Raw genomic sequence first — 16983 nt, forward strand, 5'->3', positions numbered from 1 at the left:
CAAGTGTTTATCCTGCCTTTTCTACACAAAAACTCCCTCAAGGTTACCACATGGTTGATGAAGGGACCAAGGCTCTAGCTACAAGCAAGCCGGCATGGCGGGGCTGGAACAGCGCTGCTCTGCAATCCCTAATGAACGAGAGGGTCCAGGTGAGGCTCACCAATGGCTGCCAACTTCACAAGAAGAGTTCAGACATCATGTACCTCCTGATGGAAGAAAATAATACCACCCATGGAGGAGTGCAGCCAAAAAGCAAAAACAAAAAAATCAAACCCGATCAAGCCTCTTGTTCTGCCTCCTCATTTATAGGAAACACAGGTGACAGGAGCAGCCCATGAAATGACCCCCCACGGGGATGCAATCAGTAAAGCCAGACTGTGGGAAATGCTGTAGAATAAATGACCTTGTTTCCTCAACAAAAAACTTCCCGGGAAAAGAAAAGAGAGGTGGAGGGAGAATCTATAAATTAAAAGAGATTTATTAAGGGACATATCGATAATGGCAATGTACATACCTTATTTGCATCCTGATTCAAACACACAGGACCATTGTTAAATTTTTTAGGTGTGATAATGCTATTCTGGCTGTACATTTATTTAAAAAAAAAGAAGTTTGGATATGACATCTGGAGTTTGCTTAAAAATAATCCAGGGGCTGGCTGTGGTGTGGAGGTAACTGGGAAGGGGCGGGATGAAGCAGGGCTGGCCACGTGCTGGTGACGGGGTGCAGCTGGGTTATGGGCACATGGGCCTTCAGAGTACCGTTATCCCTGATGGAAAGTTAAAAAATACTTAAAAGGTATCCAAAAAAACTGTCATGAGTGTTTGCCTTTGGAGAGGGAAACTAGATGTCTAGGGAATGAGGATGGGGAGACTGACTTTTCATTATTTTGTACTGCTTGGATTTTATACCATGACTTTGTATTACCCATTCATGAACATAAACTCAGTTTTTTTCTGTTTTTTTTTTTTGGCCTTCCCTTGCGGCACACGAGATCTTAGTTCCCTGACCAGGGATCAAACCCAGGCTCTCAGCAGTGAAAGTGCAGAGTCTTAACCACTGGATCACCAGGGAATTCCCCATAAATTCATTTTTAAAAAATCACCCAATTTAAATAACAAACTTCAAAGTGAGTTCTTGATCGTACTTTTCATCCAAGAAGTGCCTTTATTTCATTTTCTTCCAAAGAACAGTTAGGTTCTTATCTCCTTACTTGAGGAGGGGGAGGCGTGTGAGTCCATGCTGCAGGCCGGTGGTCTGAAAACTCTCCGATGTGTGATACTTGCACGCGGTCCTCAGGCGCCGCGGTCACACACGATGGGTAGTACAGGCCTCCGCCCCATGTGTCCTCAAGCTCTTGGGTGTGGGTGGGTGCGTGGGGTGGCCTGTGAGGCAGCTAGGGCCGCAGAGATGGTAAACTAAGGAGTTAAGCCCTTAGAGCTGCCAGACAATGTCATTTGAAAATACCAGGTATGAAATATAAGTAACAGTCAGCTGCTTTCCTTCAATTCAATTTCTAAGCAGTTGTGTGATCGATCAATTTATAAATCGATTGGCTGTCTAATCCACCTTGGCAGTCTTCTCTGAGGCTGACACCGGCGCCCTCGGCCAGGGTGGGGTGGGCCCCACATCCTCGGCCAGGGAGGCAGGGGACCTCCTCTGGCGCCTGCCTGAATAGGGGGGAGGGGCGGGGTCACTGCAGCTCCTGGAGCAGGCGGAGCACGTTGGCTGCGTACGGGTTCTGCTGCCCAGTGGCCCCCCGCAGCTGCACCGGGTGGAGGCTGGGGTGGGGAGGTGTGAACTCCTGCGGGCAGTAAAGTTCGTTCAGGAGCAGCCAGGTGGAGTCCGGGTCTACCTTCATCAGGTGGAGGAAAAGGCTGTGGAGAGACGGAGAAAGAGAGTGAGGGCACGAGGGAGGGCTGCTGGTGCTCCACCCCAGAGGCTGCTTAGCGGGCTCTTGGAGAAAAAAATGATCATCGCATCACTCTGCACAGCAGAACAAAGCCCACTTTCATTCCTAATACAGGGCCATTAGGACGGTCCCAAAACCTAACAGAAAGAGAGGTAAAGAGCTTCATATCCGTTGACATAGAGGAAAGGAAAGTAGTTAGTCTGAGCAGAACAATATTGACATCAAACAAGCTCTTGGCAAAGAAACCGGTTAAATTCTGGGCTATAAAACAGCTCTCAGAAGGAAGAAAATGGATAGGGCCCACCCCTTATTACAGAGTCCACTTCGCTCACAGGACCAGCCCCGGTGCAGGGACGCCCTCTCCTGCTTGGGGAGCCTGGGCAAACCCTCAACTCCTGAGTCTCAGACCCTTATCTCTGACCCTCCAGCACGCTGCTGAACTCAGTAGTTGGCCCATTTCTGGCCCCTGAGAGCCATGGATTCTCGGTGGTCTGGATCCCATAGAGGGATCAGATGCAGTTATTCTCCCATGGCAGGATCGGCTGAGCCTGGCTCTGGGACCTTTAGCAGAGGCAGAGCACTGGTGCCCTATACACGACATGAACACAGCTGAAGGGCCGGGGCCACCCAGCACCAGACACCCACCACGGGTGAGGTTCTTTATCTTGGTCTGAACCGTGGGGTCACAACCCTTTGCCTCGTATCTGCTCACATCCCATTTCTGAACGATGCCCAGGCCACTGTGCCGGGTAATCCAAGTGTAGACTTCCTATACCCGGCTGACTCAGCGATTCGGATTGGGCTTTTCAATCTTGGGAAGGATGAGGCCCTCCCCTAGCTGGGCGGCTCTCTCTCAGCCACCCTGCCCATCTCAGCTCACGTATCACCTGTGCGGAGAGGGTGGCCTTCCTGACCATGTCGCCTAAGTGGTTGCCCCTTATTTTTCTCTCTCAGGACACCCTCCCCAGCATTTATCAATTGCCTGTTTATTGACCATCTCCCATCTCCCTTCCTCACAGCACAAGCCCCTGAGGGCAGGGACCATGTCTGTTTGGTTCACTGCTGTATCTCAGGCACTTAGCACGGCACATGGTTAGCACTCAACCAATACTTGATCGAACAGGTTTCATGTTTAATAAGGGACTTATTATGCTGCACACTAATGACTTCAGATGGCATCCCCCTTTGAAATAGTTATATTCTGTAAAATGATCTAAAGGAGAGGTCAACTGCTCACTACCAAGGAAGGACCAAGGATGTTACTAACTGGAGTCACGTTACCGCAGATGTCACTAGCTGTACGGCTTGCCTCCGTCTCAGTTTCCTCATTTCTAAAACTGGGGATGTACTTCACCCAGGGTTCTGCTGGGGTTTAAATGAGAAAACACAGATCCAGCCCTACACAGGGGCTCCCACATGTGATCCCCGTCTACCAACTAACAGCGGATAGAATCTATTTGATGGATCACATTTTATTTTTGATGACCATTCCTAGGAGCCTCTCCCGTACTGCTGGGCATCAGATAGGAATGTAAATGCCTGCTAAACAGAGCTAAATTCTGGTTTTTAATTTCGTTAATCTAAAAAGCCTGTGCCGTCAGGGGATTTTGGGTTTTACTTCGGTGAAGCCAGTTTTGCTTTCTTCCTTGGGTTTAACAGACGTATGCTAAGGAGGCAAGGGAGACAGGTGGAGGGGGCACTTTGACACATTTTCTGGTCTGTTTTGTGCCCGAACAATTTAAGTTTTCTTTACTTAGGATAATCTTGAGTTTATAACCTCAGCGGTGGTTGCTGGAGAAGTGATTAGAATATTCTAATTCATCGTTTCCACTTCACCGCAGAAAGGAGATGGGGCCTGCGTGGGAGACAAGTTTTGTTTAAAAACAAAAATATCTTTGATAATTAGAGTGGCAAGGGAAATTATGAAAAAAATGCACCAAAAATGGGAAGCAGATTTCTATTTACACGTGACACAGTTGACAGTTTTCCCTGGTGCCAAAGACTGTTAGAATGCAAATGGTTTCATTTGATTTTTTTTTTTTCCCCTTCAAGAACTGGAACAAGCTACAGCATGGGCGCACTCTCAGCTTCAAGGAGTATTTTGATCTGGGCGACACCAAGCAAAGTCGTGCTGTGGCCCAGTTCAGTCACAGCTCTGCTCTGATTTACACGGCACGGAAACGTTGCAGTGTTCATTTCTGGTCTCCTTTTTAACTTACTAAATGCGGGTGTTGTACTCAGTTGGCAGGAAAGGAAAAGGAAGGAAGCCACTCTCTTTGCCCTTCGAGATCCCTAAATAAAATGCTAACAGGGAGGCAAAGGAAAAATCGTGTGCAAAGTTCATCTTCTTTTAGTAAGCTAGAGCCATACTCTTGGAAGAATTATTTTGGGTCTCACTTCTGAGCTCTTAAAGAGGTAGACTCCCCAGAATGGCAGGTGGCAACGCAAGTTTCTTCCCCACCTCTGAGGCTGGGAGCAAATTATTTTGCCTTTGTGAACCTGTTGCCTCCTTCTCCAAAGGAAAACAATCACACCTGCCCCACCCTCCTCACAGGTTTGTTCTGAGGCTCTAAGGAGATGAGGTGCAGGAAAACACTTTGAAGTGTATAATGAATACACTGTTCCTTCCAGAAAGAGTGTGTGTGTGTCTAAGGAATAATTATCACTACCAACCCTGGCAGCACTGCCATACCATGGAAAATTCTCAGATGCTCTGAAAAGGGCAGAACATTTGTCTTTTGTTTCAGTCATAATTTCCTTCATACTGACTTGGTAGGGGTCCCAATTCTCAGCCACTGGGGTTGTAATTTTGTCCATTACTTTCAGGAAGAAACGAATGTAATATTCTTTGCCCTCTGCATGCCTGAGGTCTGGAGCAAATGCCGTGCCATGCAACCAGGTGGCTGGCAGGCATAGCTGTGCTCTTGCTTGGCAAAAGACATGCAACCCGCTGAACTCTAAACACCGACAAATTCTGAACCTGGACCCCTGTTCACTTTGAGGCCCTGGGAGCTGAGCCTGAGACCCAGGGGGTCTTGTCTGAGTACTCAGCGGCCCAGCTTTTCCCCAAACTCCAGTATTGCTTTGTCCTGGGACCAGTTCCTGCCCTTCCTGAGCTGGGGCGAGGGGCTCCCAGACAATGAAGGGCAGAAAGGCTGAAGACCTCGAAAGCATCCTTTTGCATAATCAAAAGACAAAAGACAAAGGGGAGACCTCTGCTTTGAAGCGATAGGAGTAACTGCCTGGAAAATGTCCCTAATACATCTTGAGACGTGGCCGAGATGGCTGCTGAACATGTCAAGTGGCCGACTCCATCTTTTTTCAAACCCAAGGAGAAACACTTTAAAAAAATATATGTACACCATTTAACTCCTGAACAAAAATTTCTTTCTCTTTCCCCAGGCCCGAATCAGTGGCTCCAGGGAGCACAGTTATCAAGAGATTATCTGGTCCCCAGAGTTTCGGCAGGCACTCAGCTGTACCTCCTGCCTCCGAGTGTCCTGAGGCGAGTGATTATCTCTCAATAACCGGTAGGGCCGTGTAGCTTAAATGCTAACTTGACTTTAAAAAATTTAGAACTCGCCGTTAGGCAGTTTCTAAGCAACCTCTGTTTCCATGGCAAAGAAGCCTGGTGTTTATACTGATTTTTCACTTAAAATGCGGCTTTATTGAATTTCACTTCATGCAGGCAGCCATTTCCCTGCACTTCAGCCCTATCTACAATTGACGGGTATCAGTAAGTACCTAATAAACTCCAGACACCAAACCAATAGAAGCAACTCATTCCTTTATGATCAACATCAGGTGCTCCGAGTGACAAAGCTGGGGGCGAGGTCGCCTGGGGAGCTGGGAAATGTGCTGCTAGAATCTGGCTGGCCGGGTCTGGTTCCCTCTCTGCGTGGTTCACCAAATGTTTACTAGCGCCTGGTCCAGCCCAGGCACTGCGTCAGGTGCGTGGGACACAAAGACGGATGGACAAAGGCTCTGGCCTCAGGGTTCCCTGTCTGGTGGGGAGGACAGACTGACCACAGAAGTCCATGATGCAATGTGAAGAGGGCCAGGCTCAAGTCACGGGTGGGCCGGAGCGGGGGAAGGATTCCTGAGGTGGGGACATGGCAAGTCACTTCTCTGTACATCAATCAGATCGGTTCTAACCCCCTTCCAGCTCCAACACTCCCAGCAGTTCTCAAGCATGGGGACTGGATCATGGGCCCTTCCACCCCAAATGCAGCAAAAAGACACCCCTCTGTTGAAGATGCAAATATTACAGAGTATGTCCTCACCATCTTGGGTTAGACAACACCTGCTCAAGGGGAGCTCTAGAAAACCACCAGCCAATCGAGACCCAGCAAAGCTAAATAAACTTAACTGAAATTCAGAGCTCCCAGCTCCCCTGGGTGACAGGCTATTCTTTCTCTGTCAATTACTTGCTTGAGGGATCTGCTGCTCCTTGTCTCTTTCTGGATTTATAAAATGCTCTCGTGAGCTGTCTGCGTAAACGCCGGTGGTAAAGAACTTGCGGCTTTGTGATGTTTACTTATTTATTTATTTATTTATTTGGGGGCATCTAAAGAAGTTATTCAGGGTGTCTCCTTAGGGACACGATACAGGCTATCTCTACGTGGGCACAACTAAATGCAAGCAGAGGGTAAACTCACTTGTTGGAAAGCAGGCACACCTGCAGAGTTACTTTGGCTTCCCTGTCATTCCCCTCTGGCAGAACAGCCTCCACGCTCTTTCTTCCTCTGGCCATCTCTTCTCCCATGACTCCGTACATGATGATGCTACAAGTGAGGCTGTGTGTTTCCTTTTAAATAAATGGATGCTCAGGGTGTCGACGTGTCCGAGCCAGCAAGCAATGGGGCGATGCTTCCATACTCAGTAATTTACTCTAATGGGTCTCGGTTCATCGGTTAACCAGTATTTCAAGCCTGTCCTTTCTTGCTATTCAATTTAGCTATCTTCCCCTGCACGCGGGCCGTTTTTTGTTTCTAAATGTTGGAAATGGAGGATTATGACTTGAAGCAACAACTTACTCTCCAAATAAATACTACCAATTACCTCTGCAGCTATACATACTCATTCGACTTAACTCTATTTACCTGTTCACAGTCATTCATCTATCGATCGCCAACCCACACACTCACACAGAGGCCGATATTAAAAATATTTAAATGCAACGGGGACAGGATTTAAAACCATAAACACCAGTGGAAGCTTACGATGATAATCGAGTCCCTAAAGTACCACAAGACAAAGTACCATAGACGCTGTGGAATGACTCCATTGCTTTGCGCATATTTAAAAAGATATGGCACTGAGAGGCCCAATCTGTTACTGACAATTCAAAAATAAGCCAGAACCAAGAAGGGTTTAAATCCCACTGGGGCAGGATCTAAAAGCAGCCCTTTCCATCTGGCCAGCTCTCCCCGCTCCAGGCCCCCCCCCGTCGGCCTAGATCCCATGGTGACAACGCTGCTGGGCGCAGATTTCAAAGTGGCCCCGGCCGTCTGCACTCTCAGGCCGCAGGCCGTGTTCCTTGGTCCTCCCTAAAGATGCACACCCTTGCAGATAAAGACATCTTCGTGGCAGCCCACCTGTTTTGCGCCCCCCTGCCCGCCACCCCCGAACTGTTTTCCTGTAACCCACGCTCTGGCACTAAGCCAGCAGCCTCCACTGATGGAGCCATCAGAAACAGCTCTAGGAAATGTACTTCTGCATTTACTGCAAGGACATTAGGAATAATCAGTCACAATGGTACCTAGTGTTCTTCTAAGATGACCCACGGGGAAATTTTCTCAGGGTTCAGCACCAAGGGAATTCCAGAGCTGTGCTTCCTTCTAAAAGCTTTCTTTTCTTATTGCAGTAATGACTGGAATTTGCGCAGCAGATGCGTTTCCCTCTTTGCCTTGTCTGTTAGGAGGCCCAGAGCCATGCTGCAGGCTCATCTCTAGCGGAGGTGAAGAGTTCAAAGCCTGCATTTTATATATTAACCTCAACCCTGGCTTCACCTTGTTTTCCCTCTTACTATTTTTCCCTTAAAAAATGTCTTCACTTCTTATTTACCTTGCTGCATACACTTAAGTTTATAAGATGATTTAGGTCTTTTTTGGAATAAGGAGGAATTTAAATACTGATAACAACGACTATTGATTGACTTTTTAACTCTGGGCTGACATTTTGTGCTAAAGACTAATATACATGACTTTACTGAATCTTTGTGATAATTTTATTAGGTGGAAAAAATAGATATGCTTATTCTAGTCTTGTAGATGAGGATACTGAGACTTCGAGAAGGAAATTAATTTGCCCAAGGGTATACCACTACTGAACAGCGATGTGAGGCCAACTCTACCTTGGTCTTCACCTTAGAACTCTCAACACAGTACGTGGCTAGTAAGAGACTCTAAAGCATCTTTTAAATAAATACACATATAATAAGACAATTGAGGCCATGTCCTTGGCTACTTTACTTGGTACTGAGATCATCAACATTCACTCCTGCCTCCCCTGCAAAGGGATGAAATGACCACCCTGTGGTCGGCCAAGGCTTCCGATATTTGAAATCTACTTTGTGCACGTGGTCCACCTACCAGGCTCGATCTCCCATCAAGAGCATCGTGGTTCCTGACCCAGTATGGCATATACAAGTGCGTGTACGCCCCACACTCGGCTTTCCAACTGGGTGGGGAAATGGATGGCCCTGGAAGATTATCAATCACATGATAACACCAAGGAAGCAGGGGAAGGACTGGCTGCATTTGATTTAAGTAGCACAGAGGTCCCTGCCTTCAGATCTGAAACCCAGCAACCCACTTTGTTTGTAACCTGCATGGCAGATGTCTCTTATCTTTGACACCAGGAAATCATGCCGATATATGACAGTGAACAGCTTCAGATTTAAGTGTATTTTTAGAACAATGAGCCTTGAAAAGAAAAGCAGCAATGCCTGTCAAAAGATGGATAATGGGAAAGCTAACTACTTGGGTCTGGATTTGTCAACTATTAATCGAATGTCCAAAGGGAAAACATTAGGAGTGCCCTCATTTCCATAGGAAACAGCTTTGCAGCCCAAGCTCAGACAAACTACCCACACCATTTAAGGGGATGAGCTACTAATTTCAAGCTCAGCTGAACTACTGGATCACCTCTGCGGCTCCTGATCCATTCAAATATAATAGGCCCACGTGTGGGTAAAGCGAGGAGTTGGGGCTCTGACGGGGATGAAATGAAAGAGCCTCTGCCAGTCTGAGTTCCTCCAGGGTTTGAAGGCAGCGGCTGCATTTTTGATGGGCTGGGATCCTACTGCTAGAAAGAAAGTGGGGAAGTCAGTCAGTAAATGAACCTTCAAACTCTTGGTCCTGGCTTCTCATGCAAAAGGCGGTAGGGGGAGGTAGAACAATTAACATGAAAAAGATCCTTCTGAGATGAAAACCCCAGTTTAGATTTCAGTCAAGATGAAGCAGGCTTCCAACAAGAAATACCATGCCCAAGTGTATATGTGTACATGTAACATATACACATTATATATTTGGCAAATTTATATATCTCCCATAAGGGTGTGTATACACACATAAATAAAACTCCAGAACGTAAGCACTACGAGGGCAGAGGCCTCCTCTCTCCTGCTCCCCTCTATTTTCAGTGCCTAGAACAGTGCCGGGCACACAGCAGCTTCTCAGCCAATCGGCAGAATGGATGAACGCCGAGTGTACTCTCTTACATATTAACGTTATTCATCCGCATGATGGTTCTGGAGGAAGGTGTTATCACCAAACCCAGTTTACAGAGGAAGGAAATGAGGTGCAAGGAAATGAAGTCATTTGCTCAAGGTCACAGAGCCAGTAAGATGTGAACCTAGGTTTGTCCCCCTCCAAGACTGGTGCCCTTTGCCTGTACATACAATGGCTAAGAGAGGAAGATGGGAGGGCCCCTCCCTTCCCCACCACACATACCAAGAACCACAGCATTCAGCACCTGTACAACCAGAAGGTGCAGCAGGCTGGTCACTACCTGCTGGCACCCTGCGTCCCCACCTGGGTTTTGGGGTTAACAGGTGGAGGTAGGACTGGGGGGTGGAAACCACGTGGCCTAAGAGCATTGTTGGGCATGGACTTCAACTTTTAAAAAATAGATATTGCCTGGTTTTGTTCCGTGTAGCCCCAGGGTGGAAGACTGACTGATTTAGGCACAAGAGAGGGAGCCTCAGAGGCTGCTCAGAGAGAGGCCCAAGGAGTGTGGTTTTAATGGAGTTGAGTTGAACCAGGCTGAGCATGTACTGGTTGGAAGGAAAAACACAGAAATTTGGGGAATGTGCTCTCATCTCAAATTCCTTTCATATGCAGGAAGGAAGAGCTCCGTGGCCAGGAAGGCACAGAACTGTGGAGGCCCACTGCGTGCTGGGAGGTATCTCAGAGGCTTCCAGGGCCACTGGAGAATTTATATCAGCTAAGTCTGCCAAGGCTGAGATGCGGGCGTGGCGGATATAACCTGTTATTTTGTAATCCAGTGCTTATTCTCAGGGACTCGGCCTTATTTACAGCTCATGATATGCTGACCGCTCTTCCCATACCCCAGATATGGTTTTCTCATTTGTTATCCACTGAAGTCATTTAACTAGGTGGACTTTGGGGGAGTCGGTATTTTTTCTTGCATGGCCAGTTCACAGTGACACCTGGTGGTAACAAATGGCAAGATTATACCTCGCTCTTACCCGCCGCCCCCCCGCCCCGCCCCCAACCAAGTTGCAAGATTCATGGCCCTCCTTACAAGGCACATTTGCTAGATAAAAGCATTAAACTGGAATGGCGTCTCCGTTCTTAGCATTTACAACCTTGGTTATATCAACCACCCCCTGATCAATTTCCATTTCTAGAGTTTACAGCCTGGATGTAAAAGCCTGCCACAAAGGCTCTATTTAATATGACAAATTAAAAAAGCAAACACAGGCTTGGTCATTCTTTGGAGCCAGGAGAAACAAACAGGAGGAAGGAAAAATCTGTAATGCACACAAAAAAGGACTTTCACGGCGCTGCCGAGTTCGCCTCCATTCCAGCGTGAGGGAGGCTGCCCTGCAGAGGTCCCCACCACCACCTGCCAGACCCACAGACACAGCTGCTCATCCACCTCTCGGAGACTGCAGGAGGCCTCAGAGCAGCCACCTGCCCTCACAGGTTTCCTCACCAGCCCTGCTGAATCCAAAGCCAGCCGGTCATCCGCCCAGTGTCGTAAAGTCACTACTTCTGAGGGAGCTGGGGCGTCTCTGGGCGGCTCTGGCTTTCACTAGTTCTTTTGAATACGGAGCTGAAGCTTGAGTTTTTGTAACCCTCTGGCTACAGATCTCCCCCTTGGGCCCTGGCAAAGAACACACAGCCTTCTCTTCTCCCCTGAGTGGGTGGAGCTGTCACTGACAGCTGCGTGGGGAACACTGAAGGGCACGTGTGGAAGCGGGGGGCTGGGGTGGAGGCTCCTGCAGGGGATCAGGTAAGAGATGAGGGTGACCTGGCCTGCCCTGGCAGCTTGGAGGTGAAGAGAAGCAGTTTGAAGAGAGATTTCGCAAGTTAGGTAGACAGGCTTCACTTCTGGAATGGATGTGGGGTGTGATGGAAAGAGAAGAATTCAGGACAAACAACAGGATGGATGTGCGGCCATTTGCTGAGCTGGGAACTGTGTCTCACTCAGGGGACCTCATTCATTAGTTCCCGGAGGCCTGACTGTTTTCATACTAATCGGCCCACCCATCTCCCTCTCTTTGCTCTGTAATGAGACTCACAAAGAGACCAGATTTCCTATTGTCTCAGACGGCTTCTCCCATTTAGAGAGCTTATTAATTTCTGAATCAAGATGCCGAATCAGCTCCTGATCAAGGACAACACAGATATTTTTTTCCCTGACTTCAAAATAAGTTTGCAGATGATGTGTACATAAAGCAGACAACCTTGCACTTCCTCCCCGCCCAGCCCGTCAGAGGGAGGTCATCTGACTCAACCTCAAGTGGAACAAAGAGGCGCCGCAGTCAGCCCGTCTGGCTGCAATCTCCTCCCCGCAAGGCACCTGGAATTCCAACTCAAGAGTCAGTAAGGTCCAATTCAGGTTTAACTGCTTTCAGTAGCAAATAAAGAAAATTAGAAATGAAAAGATAATGAATTGTGAATATTAGCTTGTTTGATGGGTCTAAACTTGAAGGATGGGTATGGGGCGGGTGTAGGAAGAGTAGAATGGGACAGGGAATGAGAAAACCAGATCTTTGGGACTCTTGGCTGTAACAGGCACCCAGAAGAATTTGCTTCAAGATGGATTCATCATGTCTGTGAGTTGTCTTTTAAATCATAGCACAATTAGCTTCAGGAACACTGCCTGGAGGAGGACTATTTTCATCCTAAGTTGGTTCTTTAAGGAATAAGAATGTCCGGGGACAAGAAGCTCTTTGGCATGCACCCCCGTGCTTGAGAAACCATGATGGATTCTGGGCCTAGGGGATGTGACAGGAAAGGGACAGAAAGAAAAAACGGAACTGGGGAAATCAAGAGCAGAAAACTGCAAAGGATAATAAATCAATTCAAAGAGATATTTCCATCGCTCCAAGAGAGTGCAAGGTTTATAAGGGAGCAAGTTGGCTTTCCTCATTTCACAGACAGAGCAGCCTTTCAGCCCTTCAGGGAGTAAGATGACGCCTACCCCACCAAGGAAGATCAGGGACACGTTTCCAGAAGCTGATGAAGTGGGAAGGACTGTTTCTTTGCCCGGGGAGGTGGAGCTGCAGTGCCCAGAGCGGCAGGCAGTGCCAGGCCAGACCGGCCGGCTTTCGCCCCAGCTGCAGATGTCCAGGGATGGCAGTTGCAGGGCACAGGCTGAGCCTGGCTAGAAGGAGAGCTGGGGAAAGGGGGTCAGGGTACGTTTTGGGTCTCAAGTCTGGGGAATGCTCCTGTGCTCAGAGTTTTAGCTTTTGATAAATAGCCTTTAGGACTCTAGGAACCAGACACAGCTTCTCCTGTTAGAGGTGGTACAGCTACTCTCTAATAAGTAAAACTCTTAGAAATTAGAATCACATAATTTCAGAGTTGAAAAGGCCCTTTAAATCATTAGTCCAGTGGTTTTGAACGTTTCTTGGTTCACAGACTCCTATTATAATCGGATGAATGATGTGGACTCTGTCTAGAAACAGATACGCACATGTCTGCTTGCACACATACAATTCTGCATACAATTTGTGAGGGTTCACGGCACCTGACACCCATTAAGACGCTCTGTGGAGCCAAGGTTTGCTAGATCAATAACCCAATGCTTTCACCTTGTGGATGAGGAAGCTGAGAGAGAGGTGCCAGGGTCACCTGGTCACCAGAAGAGTAGGGCCTAGAAGCCGATCACCCTCTGAGCAGGAGAGTGCTTTGTCCCCTACAAGACACCACCTTTCTGCCTTTTGCCCCTTTGGAATTGTTGCTGATGCTGCAGCAGCAGAAAAGGTTACTTTCAAAGAGAAATGTGTCTAGTAAAAATACCATCTCTAGATGTTGGCACAGTTAAAGAAATCATCTTAACCTGGCAAGAAGAGAGAGGAGAGAAAAGAACAGAGATGCCTCAACTCTGCTCCCCATTAGCAAATCATCTATAATTTAGGACAAACGTAAAGAGATGCGGGTGATCAAGCAGACGTACCTCCTGGCAGCCTCTTGTAATTTCACGGGCTGTTTGGCACTGAGGTAAATCAAGCAGGCATCAGCCACTTTGTTCAGGTCACCCTCACCTGCAGAGAGGAAAAACAAAACAAGCGTTGGCCCTCAGGCTTCAGTGGGGATGAGCAGGAACCAACTGCTGTCTGATGAAACTGGAACAGCTAGGCAAGATGCTGTGGGCTCTGTGCTCCATCCCTAAGTCACAAAACACAGCAAGGTAAATGGATAAATGAGGCCAAAGTGAGATGGAAGGATGTGCACAGGACAGGAGATGACAGGAGCACGGCTAAGTGAGGAGGGCAAGGGTGGGGGTGAGACAGAGTGTACAGTGTGTGTGCCCAGGCGAGACTGGCTGGTACCTACCTAGGTCTAGTCTCTCACAGAGGGGGCCCAGGCCCTGCAAGACGGCCAGCTGCAACTTGAAGGCCAGCGTGTGGAAGTAAACTGGTCCAGCCCTGGCACTGATGGGAGCCTGGCTGACTAAAGAGCCAGCCAGCTTTGGCAGGACATCTTTGCAGAACCGGCTCCTTAGAAAATCGCCACACTTGCCTCCCAGGGTACGCAAAACCTGTGGAAACAGACCCCAACCCGGTGACTGAACGTTGCCAAGGCAGCGAGAGCGCTAAAAGAATGTTTGCTAATTCAATTTCATCTAGGTCTCTGCTTGAAAAAGAAAAATAGAATTATTGCTGTTAATTCCTTGCCCACGGTTTGTGATTCTGACAGTTATGAATTTGGAGGTCTCTGCTCCCGAGGCATGGCTGCTTCTATCCATAAATACAGATTACATGGAGAATAATTCAAAGGAATCTTGGGTTGGATGAATAGTATGGTTAATACCTGGATTTCCCTCCCTTTTTTGTTAAAAAAAAAAAAAAGAGCTTAAAGCAGTGCACATAGATCATCTCTTGAATCTTCCTAACATCCCTTGAGGAAAGACTTGTGCTTTTAACTCCAGCTAGCTGAACAAACATAAACAGGCCCAGTAGCTGAGGCCCAGCTCAGCTGCTGCCACGTGCAGGCATCGAAAAGGGCAGTGGCTGGCTGAGGTCCTTGGCTGGGTCAGGGCAGGGTCCCCAGTGGGCAGAGCCGAGTCAGAGTTCCTTCTGTTCCACGGCACAATCTCTTATGTACATCACCCTCATTCCATCTTTCACGACAGGCAGTCTCTTTGCATGTCTTGTTTTAAACCTTCTCAAGCAGAACATATTGAAACGTTTTGCTCCATTGCACAAGACTGAGTATACAGGATAATAAGAATTTCTTTAAAAATTGGTAAGCAAGGGACTTCCCTGGTGGCGCGGTGGTTAAGAATCCGCCTGCCAATGCAGGGGACACGGGTTCGATCCCTGGTCCGGGAAGATCCCACATGCCACGGAGTGACTAAGCCCGTGTGCCACAACTACCGAGCCTGCACTCTAAAGCCTGTGAGCCATAACTACTGAGCCCATGTGCCACAACTACTGAAGCCCGCGTGCCTAGAGCCTGTGCTCAACAAGAGAAGCCACAGCAATGAGTAGCTTCCACTCGCTGCAACTAGAGAAAGCCTGCACACAGCAATGAAGACCCAACACAGCCAAAAATAAATAAGTTCAGTAAATTAATTAACAAAAAAAATTGGTAAGCAAGGCATATCCAGGACAGAGAACATTTACCGACTTTGTAGAGATCAAGGCACTTATTTCAGGGCCCTCAGCAGGACTGCACAAGGGCTTACGGACCTCAAGGGTCACTAATGGGTCTGGGAGTGGAAAAGCAGCCTCAGTTACAGTGCACGTATCTTTGTATTTTTTCATTTTTCTATGCTTGCTGTCATTTCAGATAACCTATTAATTTTCATAAAGGAAAACGGCACATCTGAGTGATTTAGCGAGACCTCCCTCCTTCCCTCTCCCCCCACCGCCCACATGTGCGTGCACGTGTGTGTGTCATTTTGTGTATTTTGCTTTGGGAAAAAATATTAACGATTTTATATGTTTTAGATGTAAGCTTGCATTTTGGTCCAGTATATGCTGAAGAATCTTACAGAAACAAAATACTTTAGCCAAGTATATTAGTTGCATTCCTGGCTTCATTCTATATCCTACGCATCTTTTTTCTTTGCCTCATCTTGCTCACCCACTTCTAATTTATGTTAGCTTGCTATGGTAAATGTATCTCTGTAACTTGCCTTAAGTGCTTTTTAGAACAAGGAAGGATATAAATAAATAAGCCAAAATATGTGTGCTAATATAAGCCAAACTAAGTCAGGGAGAATAATACCTTACATACACAGAGGGCTTTTAACTTTTCAAAGCATTTCACCAAATAGTCCCACTTTATCCTTGACAACAACTATGAGAAAGGTGGGATAGGTGGTCATGGGCTTTGCCCAGAGTCGCTCAGCTGCACAGAGGATGCCCATTGCTAGAACCTAGTCAGTCTTCAACTTGACTCTTGTGCCGTGCACAGAACATGGGCATGAACTCAGATTCAGGTACTATCACTTCCTAGCTGTGTGATCTTGAGAAAGTTCCTTAACTTTCTGGGCTTGTTTCCTCCTCTGTCAAAAATGGGGATACTAGTATCTTCCTTATAAGGTTGTTGTATGGAGATGAGCTCATGTGTGAAGTGCCAAGCATGCTGCCTGGCACAGAGGAGGTGCTCAATGAATACTGGTGGCCCTTTTCATCTACTAGTTCTCTCTGCTTCAAATTCAAAAGGAAACTGACTTTATTTTCTTCTTTGTGCTTTTATTTGCCTATATACTTTCTTCAAGGCATAGTAGGTCACAACTGGATAAAAAGAGAACTACCCCCAAAAGACACCACTGAGCTCCGTGCTCACTTCCCTCCATCCCCATGACTGATGGCGGTGGGGCATCAGTGCAGTACCTTGAAGGCTCTGAGCACTGCCAGGGGGTCATCATTTGTGAGTCGGTGCACGAGTGAGGGCCACGCCCGATGAGCCAAGGGAAGGAGCTGGTTCTTGTGGGACTGCAGAACAACCACACATAGATCCAGCACATCCAAAACCTGCAAGAAAAGAGGACAGTATCTCAGCAGATAGTAAAGGCTTGAAACCAAATACCTGGGATCAAGTCACCATTTTAAAAGAGTGAAACTTAGAAACTCATGAGCCAAGGAAATATTTAAGAGTCCTGACTACATGCCAAGCACTGGCTAGGTACTGGGTGGGGGGCACGCAGGGACAAAATACTTATGTTTCCTTTCCTTGGCTTATGGTCAAGTGGGGAAAGACTTCAGATAACACCGAAATAACGGGATGAATGATTACCAATTGTGACAAGTACAAGGAAGGAAAGTCAAGGGGGAAATGCAAAGGCACTAAAGGGAGGGATCTACACCATACAAACTGTTGGGAGGGCTTCTCTGAGGAAGTGACTTCTATAAGGAGGCA

At 47.5% G+C, this 16983-nt stretch overlaps 1 protein-coding gene across 3 annotated transcripts in view; it reads right to left on the minus strand.

Annotated features, from left to right (window-relative positions):
• Window positions 1-555: 555 nt before the first annotated feature.
• Window positions 556-16983, minus strand: part of TTI1 (TELO2 interacting protein 1) — a 43470-nt gene continuing 27042 nt past the window's right edge. For all 3 annotated transcript variants that reach the window (XM_007193143.3, XM_007193142.2, XM_057528568.1), the window contains 4 exons: window positions 16458-16598; window positions 13948-14152; window positions 13568-13655; window positions 556-1877 (listed from right to left, as the gene is read on the minus strand). In XM_007193143.3, coding sequence (XP_007193205.2) covers window positions 1694-1877; window positions 13568-13655; window positions 13948-14152; window positions 16458-16598 — 618 coding nt within the window. In that variant the 3' untranslated portion in view covers window positions 556-1693. The remainder of the gene's footprint in view (window positions 1878-13567; window positions 13656-13947; window positions 14153-16457; window positions 16599-16983) is intronic.

Source organism: Balaenoptera acutorostrata, chromosome 15 (genome assembly GCF_949987535.1).
Source record: "Balaenoptera acutorostrata chromosome 15, mBalAcu1.1, whole genome shotgun sequence".
NCBI lineage: Eukaryota > Metazoa > Chordata > Mammalia > Artiodactyla > Balaenopteridae > Balaenoptera > Balaenoptera acutorostrata.